The following is a 17,339-nucleotide window of genomic DNA, read 5'->3' as shown; positions in this document are numbered from 1 at the left end:
GGTGGTAGGGCTTTGTGCAAGCTCGCCTGGGTAGGTACCACTCACTCATTAGATATTCTACCGCAAAACAGCAATACTTGATATTGTTGTGTTTCGGTTTGAAGGGTGAGTGAGCCAGTGTAATTACAGGCACAAGGGACATAAAATCTTGGTTCCCAAGATTGGTGGCGCATTGGCTATGTAAGCGATGGTTGACATTTCTTGCAATGCCAATGTCGAAGGGCGTTTGGTGACCACTTACCATCAGGTGGCCATATGGTCCGCCTTCCTATTCTATAAAAAAAAATGTAATAATCGGTTCATAAAGCACGATGCGAAACAGACAGATATGCAGATAAGTGTTGATTTAATATCATTTTTCTCATTAATTTCACAAATTGTATGTATTCGTATATATAAAATTCAACGAGCTGCGGTTACACCTCACGTATAAAATTAATCTAAAATTGAAATTAATTGGAAACAACCACAGTTATGATATGACGAATAATTTATTTTACCCCATCGTAAGCGTCAGTTACAATATTTTTGTGAACAAAAATTAAACTATTGCATATGACATTATTACCGTCAGTATGAAACTTTTTTATAGTAGCCGAGATGATACAGTGGTAAGAACGCGTGAATCTTAACCGATGATCCTTGGTTCAAACCCGGGCAAGTACCACTGAATTTTCATGTGTTTAATTTGTTATTATAATTCATCTCGTGCTTGACGGTGAAGGAAAACATCGTGAGAAAACCTGAATGTGTCGAATTTCACTGAAATTCTGCCACATGTATATTCCGCCAACTCGCATTGGAGCAGCGTATGGAATAAGCTCCAAACCATCTCCTCAAAAAGGGAGAAGAGGCCTTAGCCCAGTAGTGGGACATTCACAGGCTGTTGCCGTATGAAACTATTTTGCGATTTATTGGATATTTAATAAATGTTACTCACAGGTACAGTTAGTTAAAAAGCATAAACTATCGTAATATAAAAGTTACATATAAATATGAATAGCAATTTTTCGTGATTCAAGATGAAAAAAAAACAAAGAAACTTACCTTTTTAAATTAGTTGTATATAATGACTAATTCTTCGATAAATATAACAATAAAAGCAATAAACATGGGTTATAACGATGTAATATATAGTTCACAAACATTCCTTGAAATGTTTGTATCCTGTTTCCTTGCAAATGACCACTCTAACAAGGACCCGTGTTTTACGCAACATTGCTCTCGTATTATCGCATCGCTAAAGAATTGGGGTAGGAAATGGTTTCACAGTAAATTGGCCATTTGATGGAAGTAGCCGTATTTTATCCGAATTCTTATATAAGAAAGTTGTACATGTGATAGTTTTCGGCTTTATTATGATGCTTTTTTATGTTAAGAAAATATCATTTCATTTTATTAGGAGACTATATTTTTAAGACCCGATGTAAACAGACGTAAAAATACTGGTGATATATGTTTAACGTATGTATCAAACGAATGGACTGATTTTGATGAAGTTTTTTCTATTTAAAACCTAATGTGATCGAGATTATTCTTAACTATAAGTTATAAAGATCAGACGTTTAAAGATCATCAGCTTATTTCCTACTTGACAAAAGTAGAAAACAAAGTACTTATGTTCTAAACGAAATATTCTATTAAGATTTTTTCACAGTATTTTGTATTGATAAAAGAAACTTTTGGCGTGGAATATCTCTTGGGCTTATCGCCACTTTTTTGCTATGTTTCACAGAGATCGATATTCACAAATCTGATGGTTGTCGTTCTGAATGGGTTGAAGTTATCGATGGTTACATGCCCGACGCCCCTGTGCTGGGCCGGATCTGTGGCTCCGGGAAAGGCCCCATGATACGATCTACGGGCTCTCGACTGACGGTTGTCTATCAGCCAGGTCCTAGACCTAAACCTTTGAAAGGCTTCCGAGCTCACTATGAAGGTAAGTTAAAAATAACTATATTAAAGTTTATCAATATTCTAAAACTCTTTTCATTTTTGCAAGTGTTTGTAAACTTTGAAATTCTGATATGAGCGTACATTAAACGATTAACGTCTTAATATCTTGTTATAAAATTTCATTTAACTGTATTTTTTGTTAAATTGCTTTATTTAGAAAGTCAGAAATCTAATTGAAATATCGTCTTTTGCAGTCTTGCTAAATAATAATATAATAGTGCTTTAAAAAGCGTTAAATATATTCAAAAAAAAAAAGCTATTGTACAAATCATGACCACGTGGAATGGTGTTATTACCCCCTTTGAATCGCAATTCCGATCCTCTGTGCGAAAAGCAGCCCATTTGTCACCAGTAGAGGCAATAAGATGAGGTGTTATATTTCTAATGAAATTTTTACTACTCCAAGGTCCAATCATAGTGCTTATAAAAAGCGTATCAAATTATATATTTAGATGAAATATTTATCTTCACCTAATTGTATAGAATCAAGCCTGGCGCTTTCTTTAGTCGTGTCATTTAGGATTTCTTGCATTCATTTCTTGAACAGATGAATGTACTTAATTAAAAAGGAAATCTAGAATTAGATATCTAGTAAAAACTCAATTAGTTAATTAGTCATTATGTTAAAATAAATACACTGTGTTAAAACTTCTTTTAATATATTCACAATAATAAGTATTCAATTTGTCTTCGAAACTCTTATAATATTGTTTTTTTTTTATTTCCTCGACTAAATGTTATTACTATATTTATTTTGTTTCTCCAAGGAATCAAAGCAAACATATAAGATTGTTTATAGAACGAAATCCAATAACGCAGTCGTAATTCAATAAACGATTGACATAACATTTCTGAAATACCAAAACCTTGTTATTACTAAAGGACGTTAATCACATTATTTCGTCATATGATTGAAAATATATACCTAGTGGTGTGGAGTATCGAATCTTAACTGAAGATTTTGGGTTCAAATCCACTAAATGTTCATTTAAGATTAGAAGACGTTATGATTTTTTTTGTATCGAGATTCACCCATCAAATAAAATATAAGAAATTTTACCCACTTTTTAACGCATTTATTTGCGGTCGCTATAGCGTGTAAACTTTAGTGCTATTCTGTAAGAACTCACTTCATTACTCACCAGTGAAATGGTGTCAAGAACTTACGGTGATATACTATTTTGATGTTTGTTTTCTTAAATGTTATCATTATTATGTCAATGTCGCACATCAGTCTGACATTTCATGACCGTTTTTGGCGGTTAGTTTTAAGTTTGTTCTTATATCTTATACTTACAAGAACGGTTGATTGTTAGACTTGACATCAGCGTATTGTGTGATAAGTTATATCAATATAATTTATAGTTTTAATTCCACAGCTGTGTGCGGTGGTGATATAGAAGTCGATAGCAGCGGCCATTTAGAGTCTCCTAACTACCCGGATGACTATCAACCTAATAAACTCTGCATTTGGAAACTGTCTGTGCCGCAGGTACGATATCGTATATTTGTATTACCTTAGTACTAATCACTGACTCATTGAACTAGTTTACAAGACAGATCCCGACGTACCAGATTCAAATCTTCAGTCAGGCCATAAAAACTAACAGCTTTTCTGTCAAAAAAATCTCAATTACAAGACTAAATTTATAAGCTGGCAGCAAAACGACCCCGTACCTCAGATAGTATATAAAATATCGCCTGTCCTGTCTCGACAAAATAGCTCTATCAGCCTTTAAGAAAGAGGAGAAGGGAATGTGAGAAGACCTGAGTGCTCGAGTGGCCAGTTAATCAACATCTACAATTTTAAACCTTTAGATCTTTCGAAACAATATTCATTAAATAATATATTATAATTAAGACAGTGATCATAAATCTAATCTACTGGATTTCTGTATTTTTATTATTTTGCAGGATTATCAGGTAGCACTAAGGTTCCACTCATTCGAAGTTGAAAACCACGATACATGCAACTACGACAAAGTTAAAATAAGGGATGGAGAGACAATGGATAGTCCACTAATAGGCATGTTTTGTGGACACAAAATTCCTCCAGATATCAGGTAACATTACATTTACGCTAATTAGTTAAAGATTTTGGATATACTATTGACATTTTTTGAAGTTTGTAATCAACCTTTGGTTTGAGAATCTCTTTGTATAGGTATATATATATTAAAAATTGTATTAACTTGGCCATTTATTTCACTTTTTAGATCAAACACCAACAAACTTCTCGTTATCTTCGAGTCAGACAGTTCAGTGCAGAAAGCTGGTTTTTCCGCAACTTTTATGAAAGAGTTTGATGAATGCGCGTCCATTGATCATGGCTGCAGCCACTCTTGTGTTAACACTCTCGGCGGGTATGAGTGTGCTTGCGATATTGGATACGAATTGCATTCTGATGGAAAGAAATGCGAGAGTGAGTATCATGCTTTATGAATATAATATGTACTATAGTTTAGATAAGTAAAAATTTATATATTTCTGCAAATATACATATGTATATTTCACAATTAATATTTAGACAAAATTAACTATATTTTCAGATGCCTGTGGTGGAGTACTTTACGGTCCAAATGGTACAATCACGTCACCATCTTTTCCTGACCTTTACCCACCGTCTAAGAATTGTCTTTGGGAGATAGTGGCTCAGCCGCAACATCGTATCACCCTTAACTTCACACACTTCGACTTGGAGGGCAGCAACAATATGTATCACCAGGTATGACATCATGAAATTAATTTATATTAAAAAAACATTGGACTAAATATTTGAGAATTATTTTTTGGGTGTATCCCATAATAATAATAAACTACACTCAAAATCATTTAATTCAGTCAATATATTCTGTTGACACATGCTTCGTATGTGATATGACGTAAAAAAAATAATTTGATGATTTTTTGTTCAATCCTGTTAAAGCTAATAAAATCTTCACGAGACTGTATTACACTAGTATTACCATCTCTAGGGCAAGGTCTAGTTGTAATTTGTATAATTGACGGAAATTGTCATGAACGAACGCGTCACGCACTCATAGTGTGTAGTTAAAATGCGAACGTAAGGAAGCAATGCATGTATAGCATATTCTATTTCAACATTCTATTTGACTTTAAAAATATATATTTTTAATGAATTTAGTAGATTTATGAAAAGATTAGTAGAAACATTTTATTTTATAACTTAAAATTTAGATTGAGAATATCAAAGCCTTTAACTTTACATGAGACAAAAGTCTAATTTTAAAGTAAAGTTTTACATACAAAATTAAAAATAATCGTAATATTTGATATATTGTAATATAGGCAGAAAGTTTTTAAAATCGGTTAATTTATTTTAAAATTACTTTATAAATTGCGTAATGTCGTAACAAATCTCGACAACACCTTCGTAGACACGTTAATTTTTCGTATAAACAAATAAATACACTTAGATACCTTTTTATAATTAAATTTAGATATTATTTAGCTGAGGTTTGTTTATGCGAGGAATAGAATCGGAAACGTATCGCAACCGTTAAAATACATTAATGGAATTCCCTGGTTACTTTATATAAAAAAATGTTTTACTTGTGTAACCGTTTTATATTAAGATGTAATTATTTCAAGGAATGTGAATACGATAGTGTGACGGTACACTCAAGACTGGGCGATGACGTTTTGAGACGGCATGGAGCATTTTGTGGATCGGTTCTGCCACCACCGGTCACGTCCGATGGATCCGTGTTAAGAGTTCAGGTACAGCATATAAGTTAATTAAATTAACATTAAAAAAAAAAGTATATTGACTTTTTAAAAGTACAATCAAATGTGTTCTGCTCTTAATGAATACTAAAAATCTATTTGTTGCAATCTAATCCCACTGAAACAACATTATTCAATGCGGCTTCAAAGTACCTTTAGATCAATCAAAGAAAATTAGACTAAATTAAATGTAAGGCCACCACTGTACCATTATTACATTAATTTAGATTCTACCGAAATGAATTAATTTATACGAAACGCTCACACAACTTCTCCTTCTCAAAGGGCTGTGAGGCTTAGCCGCTCAAAGATTAACGTTTTTTTAAATATATATATATATATATTTCAAATGCGAATTTTCGAATGTTCCCAAAAAACTCACGTTTCGATTATCCGAACTAGTCTCGATCCGAATTGGTTCGGATAATCGAGGCTCTACTGCAGTTACTAGTACCAAATTTCATACATAAAAATATGTTTCAATATTGTCAAATGTAAAAAGATATTTCATTACTTGAATAGAATTACATGTTTTCATACTGGATGTAACTTCTGAAAGGAAGTTTTAAATAAAAGTCATTCTTTTTCAGTTTACTTCAGACACATCAGTCCATCATTCAGGCTTCGCTGCCACGTATTATATCGATGTTGATGAATGCGCAGACAATAACGGCGGATGTCAACACGAGTGTCACAACACACTAGGTGGCTACGAGTGTGCGTGTCATAGCGGGTTCACACTCCATCCGAACAAACACGATTGTAAAGAAGGCGGTTGCAAACATGATATCACACATCCACACGGCACTATATTTAGGTAAGGCTATTGTCAAATAAACGAGATGGCCCAGTAGTAAGAACGCGTGAATGTTAACCGATGATCGTAGGTTCAATCCGGGCAAGCACCACTGAATTTTCATGTGTTTAATTTGTAATTATAATTCATCTCGTGCTTTACGGTGAAGGAAAACATCGTGAGAAAATTTGCATGTGTCTAATTTCACTGAAATTCTGCCACATGTGGATTCCACCAACACGCATTGGAGCAGCGTGGTGGAATAAGCTCCAAACCATCTCCACAAAAAGGAGGGAGAGGAGAATTATCAAATACGTCTTTAACTTGATTAGCTCAAAGTAAGAACTTTATTTCACTAAACTCTGAAAATACTCATAAGTTAGAAATTTTAAGTATAAATGAACATTTCGTCAATTCTTATTATAAAGCCGATATCACATGACACCACCCGATAATTTATTTTGGCGTCTGAGTTTATCAAGAGTAAAAATGCATCTTTTAGGCAAACGTGTTCCATCGCAGAACTCATGAGTATGACCATAAGGTATGATTGGGCGTCAAGCGAATTGAATGTATATTATTTTGTTCCAATTTAAAAGGTGCGTAAATATATCAAAGATTTTGTACCAATGTCCTCCAGACCGATTTCTTCCACGGCGGCCAATCTCAGAGAGATTAGCCAAATGCGCAGGAGATATTATAGTGCACAAGTGTGCGCAAACACAGGTGCACTCTCTATTCCCTAACTCTCATAATCCGATAGGACAGCAAACCGACCCGACCGGAAAGAGTTCAGGCGCAGGACCAACGGCTTTACGTGCTTTTCGAGGCACGGGAATGTACACACTTCCAACTTCTAGACTCCGGACTGCTACTGAGAATTTTCTGATAGAAAAACCCAATAACTTTTTACTGGCCCGACCTGTGAATTGAACCTAGGACCAACTAAAGCTACTAGACCAACGAGGCAGTAAGCTTGTACCAATATTAATCTAGTTAATATATAATATGTACTTAGAGACTATTATTATCAATATCCGTTTTGGAAAAAAAAAACTATTTATTATAATTGCTTTAACTAAACACATTGTTTTAGTCCAAACTATCCTGACACGTATCCTTCAAGAAAAGACTGCGTGTGGCAATTCTCCACGACTCCTGGACATCGCATCAAGTTGATATTTAACGTATTCGAATTAGAGCCACATCAGGTAACTACATTTTTCTTTAAATATATAATAAAGTATATTATATATATATAATATATATAATATATATAATAAAGTATATTAGTATATTAGTTATCTATAAATTAAGAAAATTCTACAAATTCTTTATACGATTATAAGAATTTAAAGATAATCTTACGAAAAGTCAACGTCTCATGTTACCTCTGGAAGTAATGTTAAGTAATTTTCGTAAGTTTATTTTTATATTCTATCATTTCGACAGCTCGACAAATATAAAATAAGAAATTAAATTATAATGCATGATAATATGTGTAAAGTTGTTGTTGTAATTTGAAAACGTTTTAAAAAGTTTTAAATAAATAATGAAACATTATGTTTTGTTAGCAATGTAACGCGGAGGCTTTTGTCGCACACTTTTAAATTTTCGTGTAGCAACACCAATTTGTTGTAATCTGTAATTGTGTAGTAATGAATGAGGAACTGATGGAAACGAATGATTAAAGTTGGAAATTGATATTATATATAATATTTAAATAGTTGTGATATATCGTCATTATTTCGCCTTAAACAGTCTCACGATAAAGAGATAATAGTAAAGAATACATAGGGTTTGTGCCTACTCAAATTCCATAAATAACTGATAGCATATTTGTAGAAATGTTGGTGGCAATCAAATTGTCAAATACCACGCAACGCAACGTAAAAAAATATGCTATCATAAACTCATTTGAAAATGTATCTTCAATATCTCTGTCCTCTGAGCGCTCTACAAGTAATCAACCGAATAAAAAGTTTTTTTTTTAAATATTAATTTATAGTTAAACTTCTCACCTTACAAATATAAAAAAACGCTTACAACTGTCTCATTGGTCCCAAAGTTTGACATTTTGAAAAACCGCCAATAACAATATTGCATCTCTGACACTGATTCCTCTGTAACGGGGATCGGCTCTGGTGTGGGAAGCTGTGTGTGGGAAGAAGAATGTGTGTTGACACATTAGTCCCGTCACGTCAGTGGTAAGAACGCGTGAATCTTAACCGATGATCGTGGGTTCAAACCCGGGCAAGCACCACTGAATTTTCATGTGCTTAATTTGTGATTATAATTCATCTCGTGCTTTACGGTGAAGGAAAACATCGTGAGGAAACCTGCATGTGTCTAATTTCACTGAAGTTCTGCCACATGTGAATTCTACCAACCCGCATTGGAGCAGCGTGGTGGAATAAGCTCCAAACCTTCTCCTCAAAAAGAGGAGAGGAGGCCTTTAGCCCAGCAGTGGGACATTCACAGGCTGTTACGGAAAGTATATTAGCTATTTTACTAAATAGCGACAAGAGGAACCAAAAATATTTTAATGTTATTGAGAGTTCAACTCATCTCTTGCATATTGCTTTACTTATTCAGTGCAGACCACTTCGATCGATGTATCGTTCTGAAACTATGGGCTCACATTAATGACGCAGTACTTAAAAAGCCAAATCGTTTAGTTTTTTACTCCACGTGGCAATTGGCAACTAAAAACAGTCGTAAACTCATAAAAAATATTAATGGTAATGGTCATACCAAGTTAAAAAACCTCTTGCTTCAAGAAATAGAATAAATTTGATTCAAATTATATGCAGTGAAGCGACATAGAAATTAAGCCCAAATTACTTAAGCCACAATTCATTTTCACCTCTTTGCCTGTTAATGGTATACTACTATAAAGATTCTACCGATTTAGCTATGTTATTATTACAGGAATGTACGTATGATCACGTTACGATCTATGACGGAGCATCTGCTGATGAAAAGACATTAGGACGATTCTGTGGAAGCAAGCTACCGCACCCAGTTGTCGCTTCGTACAACCAAATGTACGTTGTGTTCAAATCGGACGCTTCGGTGCAGAGAAAAGGATTTTTGGCAACGTATTCAACGGGTACGATTCCATGATCTAGATATTATGTTTTACTACTTAAGATTAGAAATCTATATATTGGTCGCCGGTTTTATACATTGTAATCGTAATCCGCAACCGCAACAGTCGTCATGTCCCACTGCTGGGCTAAAGGTGTCTTCTCCCTTTTTTGAGGAGAAGGTTTGGAGCTTATTCCATCACGCTGCTCTAGTGCGGGTTGGTGGAAATTTGGTTGGTGTAATCGTAATCGTTAATCATTAATCTGATAATATTTTGCCCAAGTCTGGTTGATCAGATGGAAATCTGCGACATGTGTAGCCATCGATTCAAATTGAATACAGCGTTATGGAATTAGCGTAATTTCGTATTTACAGACTGTTATTACTTACTAAATAAAACAATCTTTATCAAGAGTCTACATGAATAAAGTACAATTTGATGGTATCATTTCAGCATGTGGAGGTTACCTGGCGGCATCAGAATCTGTTAAGCATTTATATTCTCACGCGCGCTACGGTCATGATTCATATGAATCTCGTTCAAGATGTGATTGGAGTATTGTTGCACCAGTTGGCCAGTTCGTCAGACTGACATTCTTAACTTTCGACTTGGAACCCGAAGACAGCTGTGGTTACGATTACGTACAAGTTTTCGGGGGTTTGGAAGGCAGTGCTGGAAACTATGGAAGTTTTTGTGGCACTAAGGTAATATTATTAACGGATTAATATAATGAATTTTAATGTTTAGTTTCATTTCAGGGTTTTTCATACTTATAACCCTAACTACCTCTGTTAATTTTTTCAAAAAACTATAAGCTTTAAACTCCTTGTATATACATAAAAATAGATACTGGTATATCTAACGCCATTCGCATAAAAACCATGAAAGTATGTAATACATTACAAATAAATTTAAAGAGGCATAGCAATAACTAGTTTTAATTAGAGAAATAAAACTTTCATATTATTATTATAAAAATAGGAACTATTATTTAAAGTAATATTTTTATCCATAGATGCCGCCAGAAATAGTTTCCACGACAGACGCCTTATTAGTAAAATTCCGAACAGACGATTCAATAGTGTTCAAAGGGTTCTCAGCGTCCTACCAAGCGGTGAAACCAGAATTATGGAGCGGTGAAGACAGTTCTGAAGGTGGTGAAGATATAGAAGAGGAGGAAGATGAACAAATGCCTCCATTAGTTGTAGGTAGAAGAGGTTTACGAGCTCCTTTGCCAAGATTCGTTCGTCGGCCCACGTGACGGTGGCCGTTACGACACATCCGGCACAGACGACTGCATCGTAATACTCATAACCGGTTCAAACTGGAAAAAAAACCCTTTTAGAACCTTTTCAGTTGAATATTAGCTGTCAGTTTAATTTGTAACTGCGAACATTTCAGTTATTTTGTTTTTTTTTTAAATAACTGATTAGGTTATAGCTAGAAAACTATCAAGTTCAAATAATGATAAACGCTTTTTTTTACATGCATTTATCTAAATTGACTGCCTTAGACAGATATCCATATGTGTACCCACCTTTATATTTGCCATATAATTCTGTATTGCCATTACATTAAATCGTTCTATATTATGCCATTGAAAATCTGTTTAATGTAATCAATTTTATTTTTTATTTTGATAGTAGCATTTGAAAATGAGATTGAAGTTCCATTAGCGATTATAATTATTAATGTTTGAGTTTATTTGATATGACTGAGTGTAAGTGTAAATAAATTATTTGTAGGGTTATGTAGATATAATACTTAATAGCAGTTACCATTTACTAATACTCATTAGTGATTCCTAAATTATTAGTTTATTTTTCAGTTTTCCCCCGCTTTATCGACTTTTTAATTCATAGTTATTAAACCATAGACAAACTATTTGACATTTGAGTTATAGCTACAGTTCCATAGTAACGTAATATATCTTACAACTATTAATAATAAGTTCAAAATACTGAAAATTATGTACTTACAAGATTTTATGATTCATTCTACATTTAGAAATATTTTATTTCAATTTAAAAAAATAAGCACAATTTAGGATGAAACTTATATGACAATACATTTTAGAATTAAGATTATATTTAATATATTTGTAGATGGAAATGTTGTTACAAGTCATATCAAAATAATGATATTAGCATTTAAATTGGAGTACGTAATATATATTAGATTTTGGATGTATAATAATCGAACTTTAAACGCTATAAACAAAGAATTAATAAGTACACTGAAAACCAAAGACATATTAATAAACATAATTGTTATCTAACTGTAAAAAAAAGAATAATATCTACATGTAGGTAGGTACTCAACTTAGCTATTGTAGTATTAATCACTCGCTACCCACATGGCAATAAAACATGGGAGCAGGACGCCGTATATAACTCTTCGTTACACTTACGTATCTTATCGAAAATGACGCTTCACGCTTCTATCCATGAGGATAAAAAAAGATAGGTACTTGAAAATGAATTAGAATAAAAAATGAAATGTGTCATCGGTCAAAATGATTAACTTACTTTAAAACACGTTACTATATTTTACAATTAAAATATTTTTATGATGTGTATCTGACAATAATACAATTAATTTTATTAAACGATATTGCTCCTATAAGAACAATCAACAACCTTCAAATAAACGGCACACTATATTGTATTCCTACCGATGTTATTGCCCTGTGTTCAGCGAGTTTTTTTTTATGCTACATAAGTTTAAGTTTCTTTTAAATCGTACGCCGAGCTGGTAGTCTATGAAAACGATACGCGCCCTCTTTCAGGAATACTGGCGCTGTAAAATAGTGTTATCTCCTTATACAATACTATTAAGAACATACAGTACGAAATGACAGAAAGATTCTTAAATGAAGTTTAAAAGATGTGTGCCAAAAATGATACTTATTGATAACGTAGTGTAAAATAAGTTAGTGTTTTGTAACTTAACGCGGAAATATTTATAATATTATGTAGGAAAACTATATTATTTTTATTAAAATTATTGTGAAAAATCATTATTGTTTTATTCAATTAATGACAGTTTTTAGTATTTCCTGTGATTCTTTGTTTGAAACCACTGAGATGCCCATGAATCAAAATTATTATTATTTTACTGTATTCAAAACAGTTTTTTCAAGTATACTTTGAAATTGTAATTTAATGAAGATGGAATGGATAGCAAGAACATACCAGACTTGGGCAAAATTAAATCAGATTAATGATTAACGATTACGATTATAACTTCTCACACTTTCCAAATAATAATATCTACTCTATTGCCCACACTAATTGATTGAACTAAAATTAATTAAAGAGGAAAAGTCAATGGTCAGTTTTTTTTTTTTTTCATTATTATTTGATATTCTGAAGTAATAACTAATATAAGAATTTACCTAAAAACATATTTAAACAGAAAGCCAAAATGTAAATGATTCTAGTTGAATGTCTTAATTAATCTCGGCTTGGTTGATAGTCGGAAAAAATTTCTGATGGCAATGTTTTAGATTAGAAATCAAAGTCAATTGTTGGTTGTCATTTTGTTTTCTAAACTTTTGCTTTTGTCACTATAAAAGAAGTCAATCACCTATTTATACGTAACGTTATGTTATTTATTTATTTCGACCACTTTTTAATCGCGTCAATTTGACGAACTGTTACAAATTATCGAATAGATTGTATTAAACAAAGAGATATATTTTAATAATGGCATCGTTAGCATTTAAAGTTAAAAGTAAAAACGGCCAGCAAATATTGAAAGATTTGACCTCTGAAAGTACTGTTGGTGAATTAAAAATGTTTCTCTCCAGTCTTTCGGACGTTAGCTGTGAGAGGATTTGCGTGCTGTGTGGTTATCCGCCCAAAGCTATAGATATTAGTAACGACAATAAGACATTGAGTGATATTGGTCTAAAAACAGGTGAAACGTTGATTATCGAAGAGAAATCTGCACCATCAGCGCCAAGTGTTGTGAAATCTGACGTCATCAAACCTGTAGAGAATGGAGTATCACATGAAACAATAGGATGTAGACCAGGAATTTTAATGAAAAAAGTTGTTCCTTCTGATAATTCTTGTTTATTTACTAGCATAGGTAACAAATATAAAAATATGTTAAAGATTTGCTGTATTGTTAAATCATAATTTAAATAAGTTATTATTGCTTATATATCAAACCATTTTTCAGGTTTTGTATTAAATGGAAATGTCGATACATCAGTGCACTCTCTTATGCGCCAGATAATAGCCATGGAGGTGGCTAGTGATCAGGATACATACAATGAAGCAATGTTAGGGAAGCCAAATTCTGAATATTGTGATTGGATACAACAGCCTAGCTCCTGGGGTGGAGCTATTGAGGTATTCACATACAAAATTAATATATAAAATAATTATAACCTAACCTTTAAATATTAAAATAATACTTAATAACTTGGTTGGGGGTTGGTATTTACATGTATGTCCTATATTTACTGAACATACCAGCTTTTATATTCTTACTCTTTATATCTTGATGCATTGATGGTTTTTTTTTATAAAATAATTGGCATGATTGCAAACTAACCACCTATTGGTAAATGATAACCATTGTTACATTGGCTCACTCACCATTTAAACTGGATCACACTAAGTATTCTTATTGAGCGGTAGAATATCTAATGAGGTACCCAGACATGCTTGCAATTCCTTACCAGCAGTTAAAATCTCTACATACATAAACACATGTAAAGAAGTAAGAACCCACCTGAAATCAACTAGGGTAATGTCTGAAGTCGAGATGGCCCAGTGGTAAGAATGCGTGAATCTTAACCGATGAACGTGGGTTCAAACCCGGGCAAGCACCTCTGAATTTACATGTGCTTAATTTCTGTTTATAATTCATCTCGTGCTTTTCGGTGAAGGAAAACATCGTGAGGAAACCTGCATGTGTCTAATTTCATCGAAATTCTGCCACATGTGTATTCCACCAACCCGCACTGGAGCAGCGTGGTGGAATAAGCTCCAAAACCTCCTCAAAAAAGGAGAGGAGGCCTTAGCCCAGCAGTAGGACATTTACAGGCTGTTACTGAATTTCTTATATTCCATGACTATGTGCAAATAATACCAGCCCAAAGCCTATCTATTTTATATAGTTACCCTTATTGGTAACAGAACTTATCCATGACATATAAGCTATTAGTAGGCAGTTATAATAGCTCCAATTCTCATTATAGATTGTTTTTGTATTGTGTTGATAATAAAGTTTTATTTTTTATAGAATAGGTAATTGGACAAGCAAATAGGTCTCACCTGATGGTTAGTGGTCACCAACGCCCATAGACATTGGCATTGTAAGAGATATTAACCATCACTTACATCGCCAATATGTCACCAACCTTGGGAACTAAGTTGTTATGTCCCTTGTTAGTGTTTGCGGGTTGATGGATACATGCGGCAGCTTTTTATAGAGGCATACAGGATACCTCAGAATGATTTCATGGCCAAGCACCAGACTAATTATAGACACAAATTAAGCACATGGAAATTGTGATTTACTTTTCCAGGAATGAATTCACAATTTTCAGTTCTCTCACATTTCCAGAGGTCATTTCGGCTCTTTTTCAATAATGTATAACATAAATATAAAGATTTCAAGTCACTTGTTGACATATTTTCAGGTTGCAATATTGAGTCGGTTCTATGGTTTAGAAATGGCTGTGGTTGATACTCTTAATGCAATTATAAACAGATTTGGTGAAGATAAAAATTACGGTCAACGAGTGTTTCTTCTCTTCGATGGTGTGCACTATGACCCGTTATATTTGGAACAATCAGATGTAAGTGAGCTACATATATTTAATAATTAATTATTAGCTACTGTATCTGTTACGTTGATATTAAGGTCTCATGATTTTTGATAACTTAGCAACATCTTGAATATTTAATAAAGATTGATAACTTAACTTTTTCATTAGATAAATGCATACTTATGTGTATAATATAAAACAATTAATAAAGTTGTTTACACATGAAAAAAATGTGCTAAACTCGGTATATATAGGTGGTGATTTTTTTTTATTTGTTTTTGTATAAAATTATATACAGTAAAGAATTTCTTACAAAAATAAAATAAAATTTTAACATACTAGGTTGTACTGTTTAAAATTCAGTCGTAGGATTAGACATCACATACTAACATTTGACGAGCCGTTTGGCGTGGTTGGTAGGAACCTGCCTTTCACGCCGAAGGTTGTGGGTTCGATTCTCACCCAGGGCAGAAAGCTCGTCTGGGTAGGTACCACCCACTCATCATATATTCTACCGCAAAACAGCAATACTTGATATTGTTGTGTTCCGGTTTGAAGGGTGAGTGAGCCAGTGTAATTCAGGCACAAGGGACATAAAATCTTAGTTCCCAAGGTTGGTGGCGCATTGGCTATAAGCGATGGTTGACATTTCTTACAATGCCAATGTCTAAGGGCGTTTGGTGACCACTTACCATCAGGTGGCCCATATGCTCGTCCACCTTCCTATTCTATAAAAAAAAAAACAAAAAAAAATGGCCGTGTGTGAATAAAGTCCCAGGATATTATATTATTAATATTATTTGAAGTTAAATAAAAGCTTATCATTACGCTTTCAGGGTGGAATTCAAACAGTTTTTCCAGCAGAAGACATGGATATTTACAAGGAAGCTGAGCAGCTAGCCCTAGAAGCGAAGTCATCACGACAGTTCACTGATTTAAACAAATTCACATTAAAATGTATGATTTGTAGCAAATTATTGACGGGCCAAGTAGAAGCACAGAAACATGCAAAAGAGACCATGCACACAAACTTTGGAGAAGTATAGCGATTGTGGGGTATATAGAGAACATTACCGAAGCCAATTTGTTATACTAATGTTGCTTAGATAAATTTGCATTACATTTTTTAATGATCTGCAGCCTAATTAAGTCACAATTGTAGTTTTCATAAATTTTTTACAGAGTCAAATGTGATTGAAGAAATAAATTTCTAAATAGTTATTATTTGGTTTTTATATTAAAATAAATAAATTTATTAAATGATGACAATATTAATATTGTTCGACCACGAAATATACAATAGTAAATAATAAATACTTGCCAAAACTGTATTTAAAAAAGAAACACATTCGTTTTTAATACTTAAATACTATGTCGTATATATTAATTTAATTTATAATTTCTCGTTAGAGAAATTTATATTAATAAATTAGTTAAAACACGGCGCTTATTTCATTGATTGTTAAGGTCACGTTCATTTTGTTCTAAAATCCTCACCACATAATTATGATGTATTTTTATATATTTCTATGGACATTAAATATTTCTAAATACCCTTTTGTTAGTTATTTATATAATAAATTAATTTAGTTTGGTTCAGTTTTAAGTTTGGAAACTAAGGTCTATATTGCATGTAACACCACAATTATTATTATACTATGCGAATGAGAGCTAGGCCGATAATACTTTGAATACTTTGAGTCATGACAGTTTTAGCCTATTCTAAACACAAGAGTAAAGCTCAATAAACAGCTTTGACATTGAATTGCCGTGGCATACGACATCTTGAATAATCTATGATTTCCGTATTCGCAAAAACTAACTGGGTGTCACTTATAGGCGGCGCTTCTGCGCTTTAGATAAACTGGCAACACAGGTGCCCTGGATTATAAAAGAAACCCTCTCGCCATGATGAGCCTCTTTTTGCTCCTGAAAATCGGAATTTTACCCGCCTAAGCTGT

At 33.2% G+C, this 17,339-nt stretch overlaps 2 protein-coding genes across 3 annotated transcripts in view; both read left to right on the top strand.

Annotated features, from left to right (window-relative positions):
• Positions 1 to 12,609, top strand: part of LOC126769108 (tolloid-like protein 1) — a 110,330-nt gene extending 97,721 nt beyond the window's left edge. For both annotated transcript variants that reach the window (XM_050487655.1, XM_050487654.1), the window contains exons 10-20: positions 1,736 to 1,939; positions 3,336 to 3,448; positions 3,871 to 4,019; positions 4,173 to 4,378; positions 4,506 to 4,681; positions 5,569 to 5,697; positions 6,294 to 6,520; positions 7,596 to 7,710; positions 9,431 to 9,611; positions 10,044 to 10,294; positions 10,606 to 12,609. In XM_050487655.1, the coding sequence (XP_050343612.1) occupies positions 1,736 to 1,939; positions 3,336 to 3,448; positions 3,871 to 4,019; positions 4,173 to 4,378; positions 4,506 to 4,681; positions 5,569 to 5,697; positions 6,294 to 6,520; positions 7,596 to 7,710; positions 9,431 to 9,611; positions 10,044 to 10,294; positions 10,606 to 10,851 (1,997 nt within the window). In that variant the 3' untranslated portion in view covers positions 10,852 to 12,609. The remainder of the gene's footprint in view (positions 1 to 1,735; positions 1,940 to 3,335; positions 3,449 to 3,870; positions 4,020 to 4,172; positions 4,379 to 4,505; positions 4,682 to 5,568; positions 5,698 to 6,293; positions 6,521 to 7,595; positions 7,711 to 9,430; positions 9,612 to 10,043; positions 10,295 to 10,605) is intronic.
• Positions 12,610 to 13,143: 534 nt separating this feature from the next.
• Positions 13,144 to 16,599, top strand: LOC126769166 (ubiquitin thioesterase OTU1). Its single transcript, XM_050487792.1, has 4 exons — positions 13,144 to 13,685; positions 13,779 to 13,951; positions 15,250 to 15,408; positions 16,215 to 16,599. Exons 1-4 carry the CDS (start codon positions 13,298 to 13,300, stop codon positions 16,422 to 16,424), a joined length of 930 nt encoding a protein of 309 aa, XP_050343749.1. The 5' UTR covers positions 13,144 to 13,297; the 3' UTR covers positions 16,425 to 16,599.
• Positions 16,600 to 17,339: the final 740 nt, after the last annotated feature.

Source organism: Nymphalis io, chromosome 6 (genome assembly GCF_905147045.1).
Source record: "Nymphalis io chromosome 6, ilAglIoxx1.1, whole genome shotgun sequence".
Taxonomy (NCBI): Eukaryota; Metazoa; Arthropoda; class Insecta; order Lepidoptera; family Nymphalidae; genus Nymphalis; species Nymphalis io.
Note: the sequence above shows the minus strand (reverse complement) of the source record. Positions and strands in the feature narration are given on the sequence as shown.

Bases quoted from the DNA above. Each gene is read 5' to 3' on its own strand.
- LOC126769166 (XM_050487792.1), top strand. From the start codon at position 13,298: ATGGCATCGTTAGCATTTAAAGTTAAAAGTAAAAACGGCCAGCAAATA. The intron at 13,686-13,778 runs GTAACAAATATA...ACCATTTTTCAG, and splicing joins TTGTTTATTTACTAGCATAG to GTTTTGTATTAAATGGAAAT. The intron at 15,409-16,214 runs GTAAGTGAGCTA...TTACGCTTTCAG, and splicing joins TATATTTGGAACAATCAGAT to GGTGGAATTCAAACAGTTTT.